Source organism: Hirundo rustica, chromosome 1 (genome assembly GCF_015227805.2).
Source record: "Hirundo rustica isolate bHirRus1 chromosome 1, bHirRus1.pri.v3, whole genome shotgun sequence".
Taxonomy (NCBI): Eukaryota; Metazoa; Chordata; class Aves; order Passeriformes; family Hirundinidae; genus Hirundo; species Hirundo rustica.
Window position 1 is genome coordinate 63,216,739 of NC_053450.1, and position 18,032 is coordinate 63,234,770.

Consider the following 18,032-nt stretch of genomic DNA (forward strand, 5'->3'; position numbering starts at 1 on the left):
AAACCTTTCTTCACTGCTTGTATGCTGTATCATTTTGTGATTTTCACCAGTACTTGGCTACTAGAACTACAGCTACTTGGATCGATTTGGTGAACATTTTACAATATTGGCAGTTTATTAACATGCACATTCACATTGTCTCTGGACCGTCATCAGTTTTACAGAGATTTGGAGGTTTTTTGGAAGCAATTTCTACATTTTCGAGAACTCGGTCTTTCTGAAAGAAAGCTTGAGGCCATGCTGTGTGTTACAATAGAATTAATAACTTGGACATTATTAGCAACTGCTTGACATCCTTCTTAACTACTGCTGCAGCAGCAAAAGTCCCTTTGTTATCTGAAGATTGAAACACATCTCCTTGTTTTTCCCAGCACAGGTCGGGAAGAGTTACTGGCCAGTTGCACTCCGTGTGAAGTTCAAGTCTTGCCCTCATGTGGGAGGCAGAGACCAGATGACACTGGTGTCCCTGCAGTGCGCAGGGAAGGCCAGTGCTGGAGAGGCAGGGCAAAGAAATGCATCTGGGAGCTGCAGAGGTCTGGAGTATGGCTGGATATCATTTAAACCAAGCAAAGCTGCACTTCAAATTACAGTATTTAACAATGTGGTACTTCTGACCTTAATCTGTTTGCTGCTGCACTCCCTGTCAGTAAAACACGGTGCTCTTCCTTCATGGTAATACTGTGAAGATAGATTGATAAGTATTTAGGAAATGCTAAGAAACTGTAGCCTTCATGTTCTATAAAAGCAATCAACCAACAAAAAAAGAAAAAAATAAAAAGGAAACAACTCACACTAAGAAAATAACTTTTATTTTTCAGTCTAGAGATTTATGGGGATACAAATAAGGCCATATATTGAACAAGGAGGATTAAAGCAAGCCTCTGAAAATTCTTCCTCTGTATCAGTGAGGCATGAAAATTACAGTTTCCACACCTTTTCTAAAAAAAACCACAAAAAAAAACCTTAACAAAAATAAAAAAAAATAAAATAAAAAAACAAACAAACAAACAAAAACCCAAAAAAACCCCAAAAACCCCAAAACCCAAAAAAACCCCAAAAACCCCAAAACCCAAAAAACTCAGGCACTGCCTCCCCCACCCAAAAAAAAAAAAAAAACAACCCATCCAAACCAACAGGGAATGTATTGCAAAATAATAATGTAATTAAAAATTGTAGTGAAATAGACACAGAGGCCAACTTTTGATTTCACAAAAACCTTTATTTCTGGCACCTACATATTTAATTTGCAATCTGATAGAAAGCTTCATGTTGTCCACATAGGTTTTCAACATGATTCTATGCTACAGTTGTATTTTGTAAAGCCTGCTTCTTTCCAGTTCTCAGCACTGAGAAATTTCTTCTTTCTTAGGTAGTATGCTGTGTTTATGCATAACAGATGCCCAGGTAACAGCTCATTTTAAATAAAAGGAGGGCTAAAGGAGAATTGCACCAAACTGCTTGTTAAAGATTGTGTCAGACACAGCCACTGACCCAGCAGCCGCCTTTTTTTTTTTTTTTTTCCCCCCTTAGAAATTCCCAGAATGTTTTGCTACCATCAAATTGGTAAAGTGCATTCCCTAGGATGAAATCCTCTGAAGCAGCACACATCCTTTATCTGTTAGGCAAAAAGGCTTTATATTCTGGTTTGGTGGTGCACATCAGACACCCTCTGTTTACTCCTAGTTGGCTAAAATATCAATTCTCAAGAATTGTAAAACCTGTTCTCTGAACTCAAAAATCAAATGTCGCTTTCTTCTAGGCATATTACCCAATCATTTCAGAATCTTGCAACCATGTTTCTGTAAAAACACTGAAAACACTGTCAAGTATCTTCCCACTAATGATCACTTCCAATTTCTCAGTTATTACTAAGTCTTCTCACAGTGTATGCACAATTAACAATTCTGTTCTTTAGATATTTATATTTGCTCACCACAGAGTACCTAATTAACTAATTCCACATTTAAGCATCTGTACTGGTATGACTTCCTTGACCACTTTTTCTTCAGTTGCAAGTTAAATATCTTCAGACCGTGGATAAAGCCAAGAAACTCAGAAAACTGATTTTTCCCTTAACACCAACAAATAAATTGCACCTGCTGCAGATCCTCTCCCACTCTGGGAGATGGTTTGATGCTACACAAAATACATCATGCAGCCCCTTAAGCCAGCAACTCACTTCCTGTATGTACTTTCCTGTATATTCATCTTCTTACTACTTTTGGAGAGGTCACTGAGAAGGTCCTGCCCTGTTTTTGTCTCCAGCCACCTTTGCAAATCCCAGAGCCATGCAATTCCTGTCAGTGCTGACTGGGACTGATCTAATTAGGCTTTCTCTATTCATAAAAATATCAGTGAATAGCGGATTAAAAAGAAAACCCTGTTAATCTAGGCATAGTAATTTTAGTACTGCATGTATGTGCATAATGTTTTTCCTCTGTAAATGAGAAATGTAAGAATACTGCAGTGCTGTAATTCGAACTCAGCTATTGCTGTTGCACTTCAACAGAGCAGGGGAAAGCTCTCCTATCCATCTTTTCCCTCTCTCCCAAGGTCTTTCCCACCTACCTCAGCTAACTTGCTAGCACGAAGTTCCATATTTGTTACAAGAGTATACAGCATTCCCAAACAATGCCAAAAAACCTGCACAGCTGCAAGAGTATACACACAACTGCATGATCCTCACCCTAAGTCTCTCTAGACACCTTGATTGCTGTGTCTTTATATCAGGGTATCAGGACAAAGCTCAGCTAACTTCAAGTTAATCTCCAGATCTAAAGGCCTTAAGAGGGGCAGGTGAAGTTAAAAGAGCATCAGATTTCAAATTACCAACCGAGCACTATCGCTGTGCAAGTGCCCATGTTTTCATAAATAGGAAATAGGAGCACAATCTCATCAGTCCTGGTGTTATCAACCAACATGAATTTCCGCTTGCAGTGCATCTTACCACTTCCTATAAATATAACAGAAATTGAACACAATTTTGAGTCTCTGTTTTCAGCAGAGCCAGCAAGGAACACTATTTCCAATTCATGTTGACTGATGCATGTACGATGATGGCTGTGGTTCCCAGGTGTTTGTGCATGCTCCAACAATCCCCCAACATAATGGTTCAGCCAAGGCTGCATATACAGAGGTTTTAGTGGTTTATTTCTTAGAAGGAAGGTTCATGTACTGTCATCTGTTGAAGTGAAAATCCAGTAAGTTTTAGCCCATGTTGAAGACCCACAATTTTTAAATGAAATTGGTGAGTGAAAAAATGGGGAAAAAAAAAAAGTCGAAATCATTACCTGATAATTTCAAATAAATATAATTAGGCAAAAAAACCCCAAACCAACAAACCCAGAAGAATAGAAAGACTAAAAAATAAGCATTGATTTGTAACTGAAATCCCCCAATTTTTCCATTTCTATCAGGCAACCAGCCCCATCTCTGCTCAGAAGTCCAAAGTCCACAGTCCATTCCTCAGCAGGCAGCCCTGACCTCCTGCAAAAGGAAGTCTGAAGATGTGCTTCGTGACTCAGATGCTTGATGGAGTCCTTCACCCTCCAAACCTGAAGACAGACATTAATACAACTCCAGTGAGTTGAGAAGAAGAAAAGGCTATCAAGGAATAAAAAATGGTAAGCAGAGGGACTAAAAGGCCAACACAGAGGGAGCAAGCTGGAGGCATTGCTAATGTTCGGTGTTTGCTTTTGAACTCAAGTGTGTTTGTCTAGCAAATACGCAGCCCAGGCTAGCAGGTTTGCTGGCATATGTGAAAACATCTTAGCTGCAGGAAGCCAAAAACATCCATACCTCCCTCTAAACAAGGGCAAAGATGTATAGAAAGTAATTTCCAGACACTAAGTTTCACTTGCATACCACCATCTGATGATGAAATCTTGAAATCCCAAGACTAAGAAAAATCATAGTCAAAGCTCTCTCACTGAGAATGGAGGTCAGTGAGAGCGCTTTGGCTATGATTCTAGTAGCTGGGCTTTTACCAGCTAATAACATTGTTAAATCAGCAGTCAAGAAGGCAAAGCAGAAATTAATAGAAAATCCTTGCTGTTCTCTCATGCAGCCACGCACTTCTGATTTGTGGTTCCACAAAGTGTAAGCCACTGCTGCTACCAGGTGAACAGAAGCATTACCGAGTTCAGGAAACAGAACTTGAGACAGCAATAAAAAGAGCTGTCTTCTCCCAAGTGCTGTAGGGATCTGGGCCTAAGAGATCAACAAAATGATTGAATGAAAACCACTGATTGCCAGAAAAAAAAAAAAAAAAAAATAGTTGATAAGACATTTCCCTCTCTACTGAATCACAAAATATTTTATTAATTCAAACATCAGTTTCATCAGTCCAGCCCACAGAGACAAAACTTCAAAGGTGCTCACAAAAACATTCAAACTACATGGATAAGAAAGACCTTGGGAGAACCTATACATCTATCTCCTACAGGCAGAAACCCTCCCCCCACACCCCAATCATATAAATAGGTACGTCAAAATGACACGAGGTTATGGGGATTCAAAGAAAAGGCTGAACATTTTTTATAGAGAACATGAACGAAAGCAAATAACAAAACACACACCAAACTAATCAAAACAAATGCCAAGACTTCTGAGGGGGAAAAAGGTTGAAATTTTCATCGTTCTACAGATAAGCATTCCTTCATCTGACAGAGAAAGGAACTCTTCTTACGAGCTGAAACCCTTCTAATCAACATGGTAATGCTGATGGTCAATGGCCAGATCCATTGCTGTACACGCACTCCTCGTCGGGTGGGGCAAGGCAGATCCCACACACCAGGACACAAACCATCCTGTACTGGGGCAGATCACACCCCATGTTTTCAGCAGGACCATATGCGGGGTCAACTCATCTAAAATGAGTTCCCAGACAAAATGCACGTTATACCCCAAAGACAATCCTTTCTGTATTAATATTAGCTGCAATTTGCAGAAATCAGTTGCAAAACAGTTTTTAAAATATGATAGCTTTTACATGAATCATTTAAACACTTAAATTTTAAGATCCATTTTCTCTAACTGTAATTTTGAAATTTTTACAAAAGAATTATTGGTAGGTCTTATCTTGCAAGTTTTATGCACATTGAAAATCAGCATAATGTTAAAGTTGGTTGTGCATTCTAGGACAGACACATAGCTGGGCTCATATAAATCTAAATAGCTTTTCCCAAAGCATCACCTTTAAATATTGTTGCCTTCTGCCTTTAAGAAAGATGAGAAAATTCCCCATTTTACTCCCAAACCAACCTTAAGCATGATTAGAAACTTGTCAAGTGCCATGAACATCTAAAATCGTCAGAACATTTAAAGGTATAGTATTGTCAAGCATGTGCAATCTGTATGCATCTAGGCTGTTATTTGTGCAAAAACATGCAGACATACTCTGCCTTTATGTGTAAATCCACACCGTCTTCAGTGAGGGCTTTGTGGTAGTCACTTAGGGCAGAATATGGCCTACATTTACCTTCTTGGTATTTAAAAGATGAGAAAAATTATTAACTACTATCTGTTAAAAGACCCAACTGCAGAATGTTTTAGTAGAAAAATAAACATTTTAAGTTATTGACAGATTAACATTAGTGCAATTATTTTGACTGCCTTACTTCCACACAGTAGATTAAAAAAATATATTTTCACTTGTAAAAAGAACCTAAGACACTTCAGAAGCAGTAATGTAGCTGCCAAATAAAGAGAAAAGGAGAAGATCTTGTGGCACTTCATGAAGTTCTCAATACTTAGTGCCTTCCAAAGCTCCAGGAAACGAGATCCAAGGCTTGTCAACTAATTGCAGTTCTTTCCATACAAAAATATATCACTTATGAGATTTTTCAAAAGGCTGACTAACTGCTGACTAGAAAGAGCACTTTTTTTTTTTTTTTTTTTTTTTTTTTTTTTTTTTTTTTTTTTTTTTTTTTTTTTTTATTCAGCTATATCCTAGGCAACATCTGGATCAACTTCTTTCTTTGAAGAACCATTTTTGGTAGTCCGAGTTGGTACAAGGTCATAGCAACGGTGCTGGGTTCCCATTGTAAGCGTTTCCCTCGGCTTGTATGCACTTCTGGGTTTGTGGGTGAAACAAGGTACCATCCTACGAAAGACAGAAATAACGTTTGCTTTTCAGGTCTCAAAAATTGCAGTCATATCACTGTGTTTTAAAGTCACAAAAAACATTTGCAGCCAATAAATATCCCAATATCCCACATATCCTTCCAATGGGGTTGTGCAGTAAAGCCTAATTTAAGGATGTGTGAAACTTTATCAAAAGATCCTGCTTTTAAACTTAGGTAAACTGACATCAACATTGCTTTAGAGTGACTCATGAAGTGGCATCTCAGCCTGTAAAGGACATGTTAACATTTGCTTTCACTGCCTTTTGTTACTGGACCAGAACATGGCAGAAAAGAACTAAGCCAAGCATGAGCATTACCCAAAAGTATCAATTTATTGCACATCTGGTAAGTAAAAAGTAAATATTGTTCATTAAGCGTAAACGTTGGACATATTTTTAGCAAGAAATTTTCCTGTCTCTTCATAGGGTATATTTTTGGCAGAAAAAGTAAAAATATCCAAGCGTGCCCCTTGCCTGCTAGATGTGTGTGGAGTTCACTTGCTTTGCTGAAGGGCAGTACAGCTGCCTCCGAGGTGTAAGGTCTGACAGGCCTCCACAGTCAAATTCCTTAAGAACACATCTTGAGACCTCCGGCCCTTTTTTTACGGTAATCTCCAGTTCAAGTCTCTTCCAATCCAGGAGCACTGTCAGCTAGGATAGCGAGCTGCAAAAGGGCAGCGTGGCCAGCCGTGGAGGAGTGCCCTGATCTGAGAGCACCCCCTTGGCCTGGGTGACACCCCCACATGCAAGCATTCCCAAAGCCCCCGGCAGCTTTGGAAGCAAAATGCCAATGCCTTGTTTCTTAACATAACCCTGATTCCTCTGGAAGTCTGCTACTTCCTTCATCAGGAACGCTGCACTTAATTGTATCCTGAGCCGCAGCTCCTGATGCCCAGCAGCGTGTGCTTGCTCACAGACTTGCTGACAGACACAGCTGCTGAATTACTTCCTGCTTCCGTCATGATAATTCAAATTTTAGAGTGGATTAATCAGTATCCATCTCACTCATTTTTGACTCAGTGTCCACAAGAACTCAGTTCTTGCCAAGCTGCTGGGAAGGCTGTTCAAATCTTTGATTATGCTCCATCCATAAGGGCAGCTGTCTGACACTGCTACGCACAAAGCAAAAGAAATGTGGTGCTGACACCTCACCCATCACTCGCTTTGAAAGGTGGAGACTGGTGGTTTTGATTTAGTGCAGCAGCAGAAAAGGAACTGGAGCAGAGCAGTACATTCAAAACACGGAGGCACAAAGTGATCATGAGAAAGAACATTTTAAGTAATTCCTAAAGTCTCAGATGCTAAAATTAATGGTAAGGAATGCAGTGGAAACAGATGCATTCCATAACTTTTTTCAATTTTTTAATTTTCTCAATTTGAAAATTTCAGTTTTCTCAATTTCTGAAGTTCCTTCAATATATGTCATCTTAGGGATTAATGTATATGACCTTGAGCAATTTTGTTGAAAGTCAACATTAAAAATGTAACATCATTTATAAAGTCAACTTTTTAAGCATTTTTATTTAGTAATATCCCTATGAGCTTCAGTCTGGACTAGATTTAGAAAATGAGCAGAAATTTTCATCTCATTTTTTTAGAGTTTACCCTGCTACCTGTCACTGATGGTAGTATCGAGGTGTGACATTTGTAACCCATGGAGCCTGTAGAGATTAGATGCATTTATGCAGACACATTATGTAAATATACCATTTTGATATATTACGTGACCTTTTCCCTTAGCCAAATGACAACACTCCAGAACCTGACCAAGGCCATAATTTTTCATCCAGCTTATTTTCTCTCAGGCATCCAGGGGCTTCTTTACAGATTCAAAACTACTAAACACAAGTTTTTCTAATAACATGTAGCGGCAGCTGCTTAAAAGCAGGAAAGAACACAAGGTAATAGTGGTGTGTGAAGTATTGGGGATATATATGGTAATATATATATATAAAAATATAAATACAGGGAAACAAGTCAATTAAAAGAAAGCAGAAGTAGGCCAGCCATATGACTGGCTGGGGAAGGGTTATATTGAGGCACCTCAGCCTCAGGAGAAGACAGTAGGGGTGACATGCAAGAGAGAATGTTCCCAGCCTCCTTGATGTCAACAAGGGTGCTTTCCTTCCTCTCATCTTCCTCTTCTTTATGACTGGAATACTCTTTGCCTGCTACCCTGCTTCTGTGTTCAGATATTAAAAGCTAAGATAGCTTATTTCTCCCAGAGACCTGTCAGTATTGTGGCCTGCACAATGTGTATCCAGTAAGATAAAAATTTAAAAAAAAAGAATCAACAATTCTCCTTCTACCTACTCCCCAAAAAACCCCCAAACCCAAGCAGGCACACTTACCTCTCTGAAAATAAACTTCTGGTTTTCAGGAACACTCTGTGCATTTTCTTGACACAAGTACATTGTCAAGTAGTCAGTCCCTGAATCGACTGCTGCGCAGACTTCCGGTTGTCGCGTGTTGTAACGTATTTCATTATGGGACGTGTACTCGAAAAACTGCAAACCCAGGAGAAGAAACAAAGGACAGCAGTCATTTCATACGTACACAGAGAGTATTTATAAAGAAGCATAATCTAAGAGACTATAATTAGGTTCACGAATAAAAGTTGCTGCTGTGAAGGGAAATTCTGCCAGAAATATTGAAGGGTCCTTAAGTTCTGCTGCTTACTATTTTACAGAAAATCAATCTCATCACAGCACGGCTTTACTCCGGTAGCACTTAAAATGCATGAAATGCTGAATAAGCGTCCTGGAAAACAGGCATTAAAGAATTTTCAAAATTCAGCTCTAATATTTGACTTTCACATTCTAGGCCCCCGTTAAAGACAGGATGGAAAACAGTTTCTGGCCTGATATCATGCCTTCTTAATTCAGTCATCACAAAGTAATGTTACTTTTAACTAAGGAGGTGCTCACTGCATAATTCAAATGCAGTTTGGTCCAGGTTCATTTCCAGTTATAATGGTCATTTCCAGTATGAAGGATGCATGGTGATGAGCATTTTGTTCTATAAAGTTTTAAGATATAATTTGAAGGAAATCAGTTACAGCTGCTTTTAAACATGAAAAAAAAAAAAAACTTTATTAAAGACAATTTACTATCTTTGCTTGTTGCACAATATTCTACAGAAGTGTTATGAGCATGCTCTGAAACTCCTGGCTTCTGTAAGCACTTGTGGGTGAAGACTTCCTCAAAATTTTATACTTACCATGGACATTTGCCAAATTTTGGACTTCATTAAAGAGAAGCAGAGCTTGAGAGTTGTTTGTATTTAGCAAGCTTATAAATAATTTAGATTACTATAGTGCACGGATGCATGTTTAGATCTGATTTAGATTATACTCAATAGAGGAGTTTTACAAACATCAGAAAATTGCTTATTACCCATAGTACTGCTGCATTAGCGGAGACCAGTAAAAGGACGAGGGAGAGAAGGAATCCTCTTTTGTTTTGTTTCCCCCCTGGAGACTGTAAGGCTTTTTGAAGGGGGTTGTACCAATTCAGAAATGTATATACTTGAGCTTACCACAAAAACATCCCTAACAACCGCCAGGGCTAATAACCTTGAATGAGGAGTTGAAAATGGAGTTTCAGTATAAACAGGACTGTGCAATTACAAAATCTGCAGCCATCCGTTTCCAAATGTTAGAGCTCTGATTTAGACTACATTGATAATAACTGTTTCATGAAATCTGCACCTCCTATTATCACAATCAGGAATCTCTCTATCAAGGTGGCTGTCACAGCCATACACTGACTGATACTGCCCACTGCATCACCCTGTGGAGCTTCATGGCTTTTCTTTTCCAGCAAGGATGCAAGTGACTCAGCCCCCCCCACCACCTGTTTGCCACCATTCGTTTGTGGTAAGCCACAAAGGGAAATGAGTCTTTTGAGAAAGCAACATCAGGTTTGAAGTCTCCCTGTTGAAAGAAGACCCCAGAGACCATGATTTTCCCTTGAAACTATTGCTAAGGTCTGTTCCTACAATGTAGGTTGCACTACATTTTACATTTGCTTTATGCAAAAACAAAACAAAACAAATCTCATCAACAATAAAAGTAAATTGTGTGAATATTGGTCCCATTATTATTATTATTATTATTATTATTTACCCTAATAGGCAGCAGCTATTCCCTGGCCTTTAGGCTTTATTCCCAGGTTCAATATCTGATTGACACATGGAAAACCCACTACTTTGGGCACCACAGTGAGCTACAGAGACATGCATTTTAATCCTATGGCTTGTGAACAGAGAAAAAGCCTCAGTTCTGCTCTGTTGCGTGTGGATGGACACTTTTTACAGCTGCCATTTTCACAAAGCCTTGTGAGATATTTAGAGCCTTGCTCATTAGGGGATTTATTAGATAGAATAACTCTTTAGCAATTTGTACTAGAAGTGAAAGCCAGACTGTACCAGATGCATCAAGAATAAATGGAGCAGCTACTGGATCAGAGCACCTCTTACTACTGATACCTTTCCTGAATGGTTTCTCAAGGACTTGCACCAGATTCTGAAGCAGAGCAAGTAAAATGGTTAATTTCTGGATAAACTTAAGGAATGGGGTTTTAGGACTAGCAGGCAAGCACTCCTGCCTTGTTGCCCAATGAACACAATACAGTTCATTACCCTACACTGCTTCAAACTGAATAAATACTCCAGGCTTTGGGCTTTTCCAAGCTCTGGTAATACAGGAAATAAATATCTTCCTCCTCAAAAGGTAAAGTGGTTTTTAGTTCCCTTTACTTGCATTCTGTCAGCAGAAAGGAAGCATTTTCAAACTAATCCATGGCCAAATAACTAGTAGCCTTACTGCATTTCTTTCCTTCTGAGAATCAGTAGATTCCCTTAAGTGCTATTGGGAAGCTTGATGAGGCCTTTTTCCCAGTGTCTCTGGCTTCTGGACAATCTACAGGTTATGCCTCAGTTGCATCAGTATCTCTCTGGTACTGGGGCCAGCAGCAGATTTTGGCCACCTCACTGGGCCCTGAAACACACTCTCATCCTTCCCTGTGCCTGGCTACTGTTGTTTTGCATGCAGGGAAAGGTTTGCACTTGATGGGTAGAACCAGCAGAGAGATTGCCAGGTCTGATACTCATTTTTTTTGCTGAAAACTTAAGGGCTTTGCTAACTTCTTTGTTTCCCTCTTGCTATTTACATCAAATGTTATCAGCTCCAAATAGGGATTCTGGGAAGAACACTGTCTGTCATTGTTTTCCCATCCTCTTATCACATCAGGTTGGTTTCTTGCCATCACATATTGGTGCCCTCTGAACTGCTTCCCAGCCATACCCAGAAGGGCAAAAGGGCTTTACTGGTGTTTCATTTCAAAGTATTTCATTCTTATCTGTGGGGCAGGCACTCCCACAAAACACAAGCAGCCTGAGGTACAAGCAATCAGTAGCCAGTGTTTTGCGTATTTCCTACCTCTCTTCCATCTACACTCAGCTCTTAACACTGCAGTGTTATCCTCACTTTCTTTTGTTAGTGAACATGCTAATTTTAAAAAACCTCCAGTTAGTTTTCTTCTGCTCACACAAAAGCAGTAAAGAAAACCCTCTCAATTAGACCGTGCACTCAAGGAAGAACAGCAAGAAATTACCAGGAACTTTTGTTTTCTGAGAGTGGTTTTGTTCACCGAAATGTAAAACAGGAGCAGGTGCTGGACCTTATAAATAACCAAGAGCACAGAGCTCTCTCCTCTCAGCACAGTGCACACAGATATTCAGAGGTCCCTAAGTGGAGGTTTGTTTCCAGTGAAGAGTTTTGCAGTTGTCCCTACATAAAGCCACCTGCCTGTGGTGAGGGACAGGGAACTAGAGCAAAGCTTGGAATGAGGATTTGTTGGTAAAGCTGTACATAGGCAATGAGTTGAGTGATGAGAACAAACTCGAGGAGAAAAGGCAGGAAGAGTTTGGGATTAGGATGGCAAATTCCCTTCCAAGGGGCCAAAGAGAAGTTAAGGACGGCCTGTTGTCAGTAAACATCTCTGAAACTCTGTGGTTGTTGATACTAGAGGATGACCAAACCTTGCCACAATCATTTCATCAGCAGACAGTGATAGATGTAAATGTGGAAGATTTGACTGTTTTGGTCCTGACAGTGTCATCTGCCAAGGAATTCACACCACAAGGAACAGCCTGCTACCTTTTCAGAATGACTGTCAAGAAGGTGGTGGGATGGGAAAGAAATGGAGAAAAATGTCCTGCTGGTAGGTCTTGCAGCTATTTGTGAGCCAGAAAAAGGAGCTGCAAGTCCAGCAACCCCAACTTCATTTCCCATCTCACTTGTGTTTCTACATCTTGTCTTATTTTAGCTTTCCTCTGTTGCCTCACCCACAAGTCTTCCTGCTGTCCACGTATTCTCTTGCAACTACCTATCTGCCCTACGCCCACCCCCCTTTGCCAGCTGGTATCTCAGCTCCCACATTCAGTAAGCCTGCCCCTTTCCCCTAAAATGTTCTCCAATGACTCTTCTGGTTCACTCCCTGTCCTACTCTTTCCTCTATGACATATGCCCTGCTCATCACCTGTTGCTCCACCTCTGTCCCAAACTACTACTGCCATTTGTCACCTTGGCCCTTTCTCCCTGGCTCTGACCAGCCCTCCCATGCCTTTTGACCATTTCACTAATCTTGTTTTACCCATTTCCCGTGTTTGGCCTTCCCTCTTCAGGCTCTGCAGTTCTCTTGAGTCATCTCACATTTTCCTTTATTGGTTTATGTTACAGTCAGATGGTTTCTGCATTTCTCTTTCCTCCTCCTGCTCGGATGCCAGCAGAGGGAGCGGTTTGCACAGTTCCCAGTGTTGCTGCTTTCTGCCTGGCACCTGCTGCCACAGGTACATGGATGCACCACACCATCAGCAGAGATGGAAGAGCATTCATGCCCAGTGATGTGGTGTCTTGCACTAAATTCAGTTAATCTCTTAGTGCTAGCTAAACACAGAATAAGTAAAAATGTCACCTCATGATGATTCGTCTCTCAATTGTGCTTCTCTTTTGCTTGCGCCTTTTAACCTGTGTCTATTCTTTCTTGGGGAAAGGGATAAGACTTAAGCTAACTCTTTTTGCTCAGAGAAATGCAGAAAATTGCAACCCCTCTCCTTTCTGTAATCTGCAATACAAGGAAAAATAAATCTGTAAATACCTTTGGCATGTCAGCATGTAATCCTATACATGAAATGCTTCTTAATCTACAAAAGCAATCAATGTTACTTATAAGAAAGTGACTTGACTAGGTTATCTGATTATTAACTTCTCTGCTATCTAGATCTATAGAAGTATTCTCAGCTTGGGCATGAATCTGAACTGAGGGAGTAAAAGGGATGAGGTGGGGCTTAGTACAATTGGCATATGTCTGTCAAGTATTGAGATCCTTTGGCTTTTATGGTACAAGATTCTCCCCCGCCTTCCCCTGCATCTTGGCCTTAAGGACAGAAATATTACAAAACTTAAGATGTAAACAAGACATGAGCTAATAAATAATACTAAATTATAGTTATATATAATACTTTAGGCAATAAACATACTATCAACAACAAATCCATTTCCTTTTAAGATCTGAGGTACATTGCTTTTTCTTTCCCTTTTCTCATGTAAAATGCAATTTATATTAGAAGCCTTCTCCTCAATACAGACTTGTTTTACCCTCCTCAAGCTTTTAGGTTTGTTTTTTTTTTAAAGCAGAGTTCAAAACCATAGCAGATACACTGTTTAACTGGCACATCTCTGGCTTCTTTCCAAACTTTGTTTACCCCCTTTCCCTTTTTCCAAACAATCCTAACTGAATGTTTGGATTAATTTCATTTAAAAAAGGACCTAAACAGTCAAGCCACCCAAGCTGTCATAGGGTCATGTACGAAAGGTCTCACAAGACCTTTGGTACTCAGCACTGATGAGACCATATCTCAAATACTGTGTTTACTCTAACCTGGGTTAGAAGCCAAAAATCAAGACTTACAGGCAAGTACATGTCCCACATCAAACACCAAACTTCAAATCTGGAAGGTTTGCTCAAAACTATGCAAAACAGCCATTCTAGCTTGGCACACAGTGCCCCACAACACTTTTATCATGACATTATACAGAGAGGTTTATAGGCATCAAAACTAACCACTGCTGCACACAGTTTCAGTCAACATGGAGAAAGCAAACAGCATTTTCAGCTTCAGAAGTTAAAAACAAGACAAGAAGAATGAAAGTGTTAAAGAGAACCGCTGCTCTCCTGGATTGTGGAGCCCAAGCCCAGGAGGACATTTCTGTAGAAGGACAGGAGAAGATATGATCCAAAACCTCTTGGGTAGTTAGACAAGCACCACGAGGAAGAAACATCATGACAGACACAGGTGGAACTAGGTGAGGTTTCCAATGTAATTAAGAGCTTTAGAGTCACGGACAGACAAAAGCTCAAAGGGGTTTTGGAGGCGAGTGAACACTGGCCTGTGAGCACTATAGCGGCACTGATATGCTATTAACCCCGTCTAATGAGCTCTGTGGAAAGGCATAATAAAGGTATGCATGCATTGCCTGGGCTGGGTAGACACATCCTCAGAATGAAGAAAATCTGACCTGAAGATACATCAAAATAAAAAGCATTTAGTGCAAGAATCAAAACTCAAACTAAGACCATCTTACTGTGGCAACATATTCTTTGGGCCCTATTGAAATAACTTTACCCTACTTCCTTACGTTACAACAATAAGTGTTAGTGAAGATGAAAATAAAACATTATTCTTACCTGATTTTGTCCCATGCCATGGCATGGGTAGAGTATGACCCTCTGTCCAGTTACTTGATGTTCATTTGTAGGGTTATAATCAAAGCAGAAGTTTTCCATTCCTCTATTCTTCAGCTAATCAAAACAAAATAATATTTTAAAATATTAGTCTAAAATAAGGACGATGTTCTGTAGTCTCTCTACATCCATTGTAGTGGTTTCACGTTCATTAAATTCTAGGCTCTGAGATCCATCGCAAAGCTGACGCAAATCAACTGGAAGAGACCAAAGTGATGCAATGGTAACATCTCTCAGACTAATGTGAAATAAAACTGCACCGTCTTGACTTTGAGCATTGAAGCAGCCAGACACGATGGCTTCCCCTAGGAATGACACTGTGTTCCAATGTATTTGCAAAGGAAGTGGATAGAAACTCTGAAAAACTGTGTTGAAACCCAACCAGCCAGCAACTCATGCAGAACAAAAGAGTCTGCCATGCCTTTTTCCCCCAGGATCTACTTGTTCAATTTTCTTATGAAAAGACGACTGCATACTTTTCTCAGTTTGTCAAATGGGAAATGTTAGGAGGATTTGTTCTCGAAAGGACTCCAGTACCCTCTTGAGGCAGAACAAGAAGACAGACTTTAGGATCAGAAATCTTGAAAGTGGGTAAAATATATCTTTGGAAAGAGACACTAGGTATGATATTAAATGCTCTTTGTTGCTGATCTCTGACAGAAGAGGTGCATAACTTTTAGATTAAATTTTAAAATATCAAGTTAGCTAATTTTAAAAACAACAAGCTAGCTAACAAGGATTTGCATTTAAGTATTCAAGAGGCAAAAGTAACTGAAAATACATTAAACAATCACATAACAACCACTGATTCCTGGTATTAGCCACATAACAAAATTTGAAATTACACAGAGCAGAAATAGGTCCTGTAAACAAGAAGTTGAATGCCTCTGTTACTGAGTGTAATTATATCACAGACAAAAAGAATAAGGAGAGTAAATCTCAGAAGAGTTAGTTCAGCAAGGTGTAATTTCACTGCTCATCCCTGGTCATGATAATCGTATCCTGAGTCCTTAATGTGGAAAATGAGCGGACACATAGGGATTGGAGGCGGCTAAAACTAAACAAACAAGACAAACCTTGCAGGGCCTAAACCCATCACAGAGCAAACCACACAAGTTGGAAAAATAAATACTTGTTCTATATATGTTTGCTCTGCCAACTTCTACTTTTAGTGCTACCCAGCATCTTTCCACTGGTTTGTGCTCACTCCCACAGACCACTGCAACCCTCCTTGAACAGTCAAAAGAAGACATTTTGTTTACCTTCCTAATGGGAGGGGAGGCAAGAATTACACTTAGAAAAACAGGAAAGAGAAGCGTCTTACATAGACTATTTTTAACACTGCCATGGAACCACATAAACCAAACAATAAGCTTCTCATGTTTCTACATTCTACATCAGGAAATATCAACTTAAAAGTCATAACCACTTAAAATGGTAATTTTATCTCTACAATTGTTGTTGTCAGCAGCTGTCTTCAGGACCAGAGGATCTCCCATTAGTATGTTTAATAACATGACTCTGCCTGACTGCATACTGGCTCCAAGAGGAGGAAAGCTCTTATCCATGGTGCCCTTCCAGGCAACCCAATGACTTCACTAGTGCTCTTTGCCACCAGCCCCTGGCACGAGCTCAAGCATGAGCTCCCTTCTGGGAAATTTTAACTCATCTGTTCAAAAATGCCCTGTACCACCAGAACTACTGTAACTCTCCTATGCGTTGTTACTTAATGCCCAAATACACGCAACAAAAGATGTGTAAAAGCTTACTAAACTTAAGCTTCATTTCAGATGGCTTGAAAATGAGGCTGTGGTCCAGGATGTTACCACATTTGTTCTCTCCTTTTTCTCTTTCATGCATAAATGCTTGTGATGCATGCCGAATCTTCCTACACGTACACGGTCCATGTGGTTCACCTAGTTCTTTTATTTTGTCAGACATTGGTTGATATGCCCACACTTCATCAGGAAGCCCAATAGGTATTCAAGACCTAATTAGTGGGAATAGTATATTCTAAGCTTTTAAATTACCTGCTCTGAAATAACACAGAAAAATTTGAAAATCTGATTGCAGCACCCTATTTAAAAAAAAAAAAAAAAAAAACCAAAACAAAACACCAAAAAAACCCACCAACAACCCCCACAAACCTGCCCTCTGTTCCAAGCCAGGAAAAAAGTATCAGAGAATTTGTGAAATATTTTTCTCTTGTTAAATGAGAATATACAGTTTAAGTTTATTTTATGTGCAAGAGCTCTATCAAAACAGTGATCATCCACTTATTTCTGAAGCTATGTTTATTCCCACATCCACCATAAACAAGTCATGCAATAAGAACAAAATTTTCTCTGTGACTTACCTTAGTTCTTTTCTAGAATGCTGCATTAGAGAAACAGAAGCAAGAAAAAATGTTGATCACCTTGCCATTGAAACACATAGATCAGGTATAAAACAATGTACCCATGCAGGACTATTGGCTGTGGTTTTTTAGAGCATTTGCCTCCCATTGAAACATTACTGGTGTCGGTCTACACGCCATTTAATTACCACAGTTTGGAGGCAGAGATAGGTAATAAATACCAGCTACTGAGATAGTCACCTTAGACCTAATCTCTTACTGCTAGGAGATACTTAAATCTATTTTTTTCCTAATATCTGGACACTTGCATATAACTACACAATACAGATGGCATTCTGTGGATAATTATTAGTATGGGCTTGCATTTTTTGAAGATAAAGTCAATTGTAAACAAACCATCAACAACAGATTTTTGACATTAAAACTTCATTACATTAGTTGACAAGTACAGCCAATGGAGCACTGCCAACCTTTCTCTACATCCACAAAATAGATCAGAATCCTCTTTATTCTGCCAGTGGCAGTTGTGCTGATCCATCAGTGATATGGACAGATGATACTGTGGGATGCAGGAAGATATGAATTTGCAGCAAGCCAAACAGCTTCACTAGTACTGATCAAACATCAGCTTTTACCTCAAAGGTAATCCAAGCAGTCAAAGGGAAAGATTCCACTGAGTGAATGCTATTTCCATATCACCTGTTAACTTCTTAAGGGCAATGCTAAAAAGGGCATACAACACCGG

The 18,032-nt window shown here is 39.6% G+C and overlaps 1 protein-coding gene across 1 annotated transcript in view; it reads right to left on the bottom strand.

Annotated features, from left to right (window-relative positions):
* Window positions 1-5,954: 5,954 nt before the first annotated feature.
* Window positions 5,955-18,032, bottom strand: part of GALNT12 (polypeptide N-acetylgalactosaminyltransferase 12) — a 45,448-nt gene continuing 33,370 nt past the window's right edge. Inside the window, exons 8-10 of the mRNA XM_040066608.2 lie at window positions 14,875-14,988; window positions 8,476-8,631; window positions 5,955-6,103 (exon numbers count right to left, since the gene is read on the bottom strand). Of these exons, the coding sequence (XP_039922542.1) occupies window positions 6,017-6,103; window positions 8,476-8,631; window positions 14,875-14,988 (357 nt within the window). The 3' untranslated portion in view covers window positions 5,955-6,016. The remainder of the gene's footprint in view (window positions 6,104-8,475; window positions 8,632-14,874; window positions 14,989-18,032) is intronic.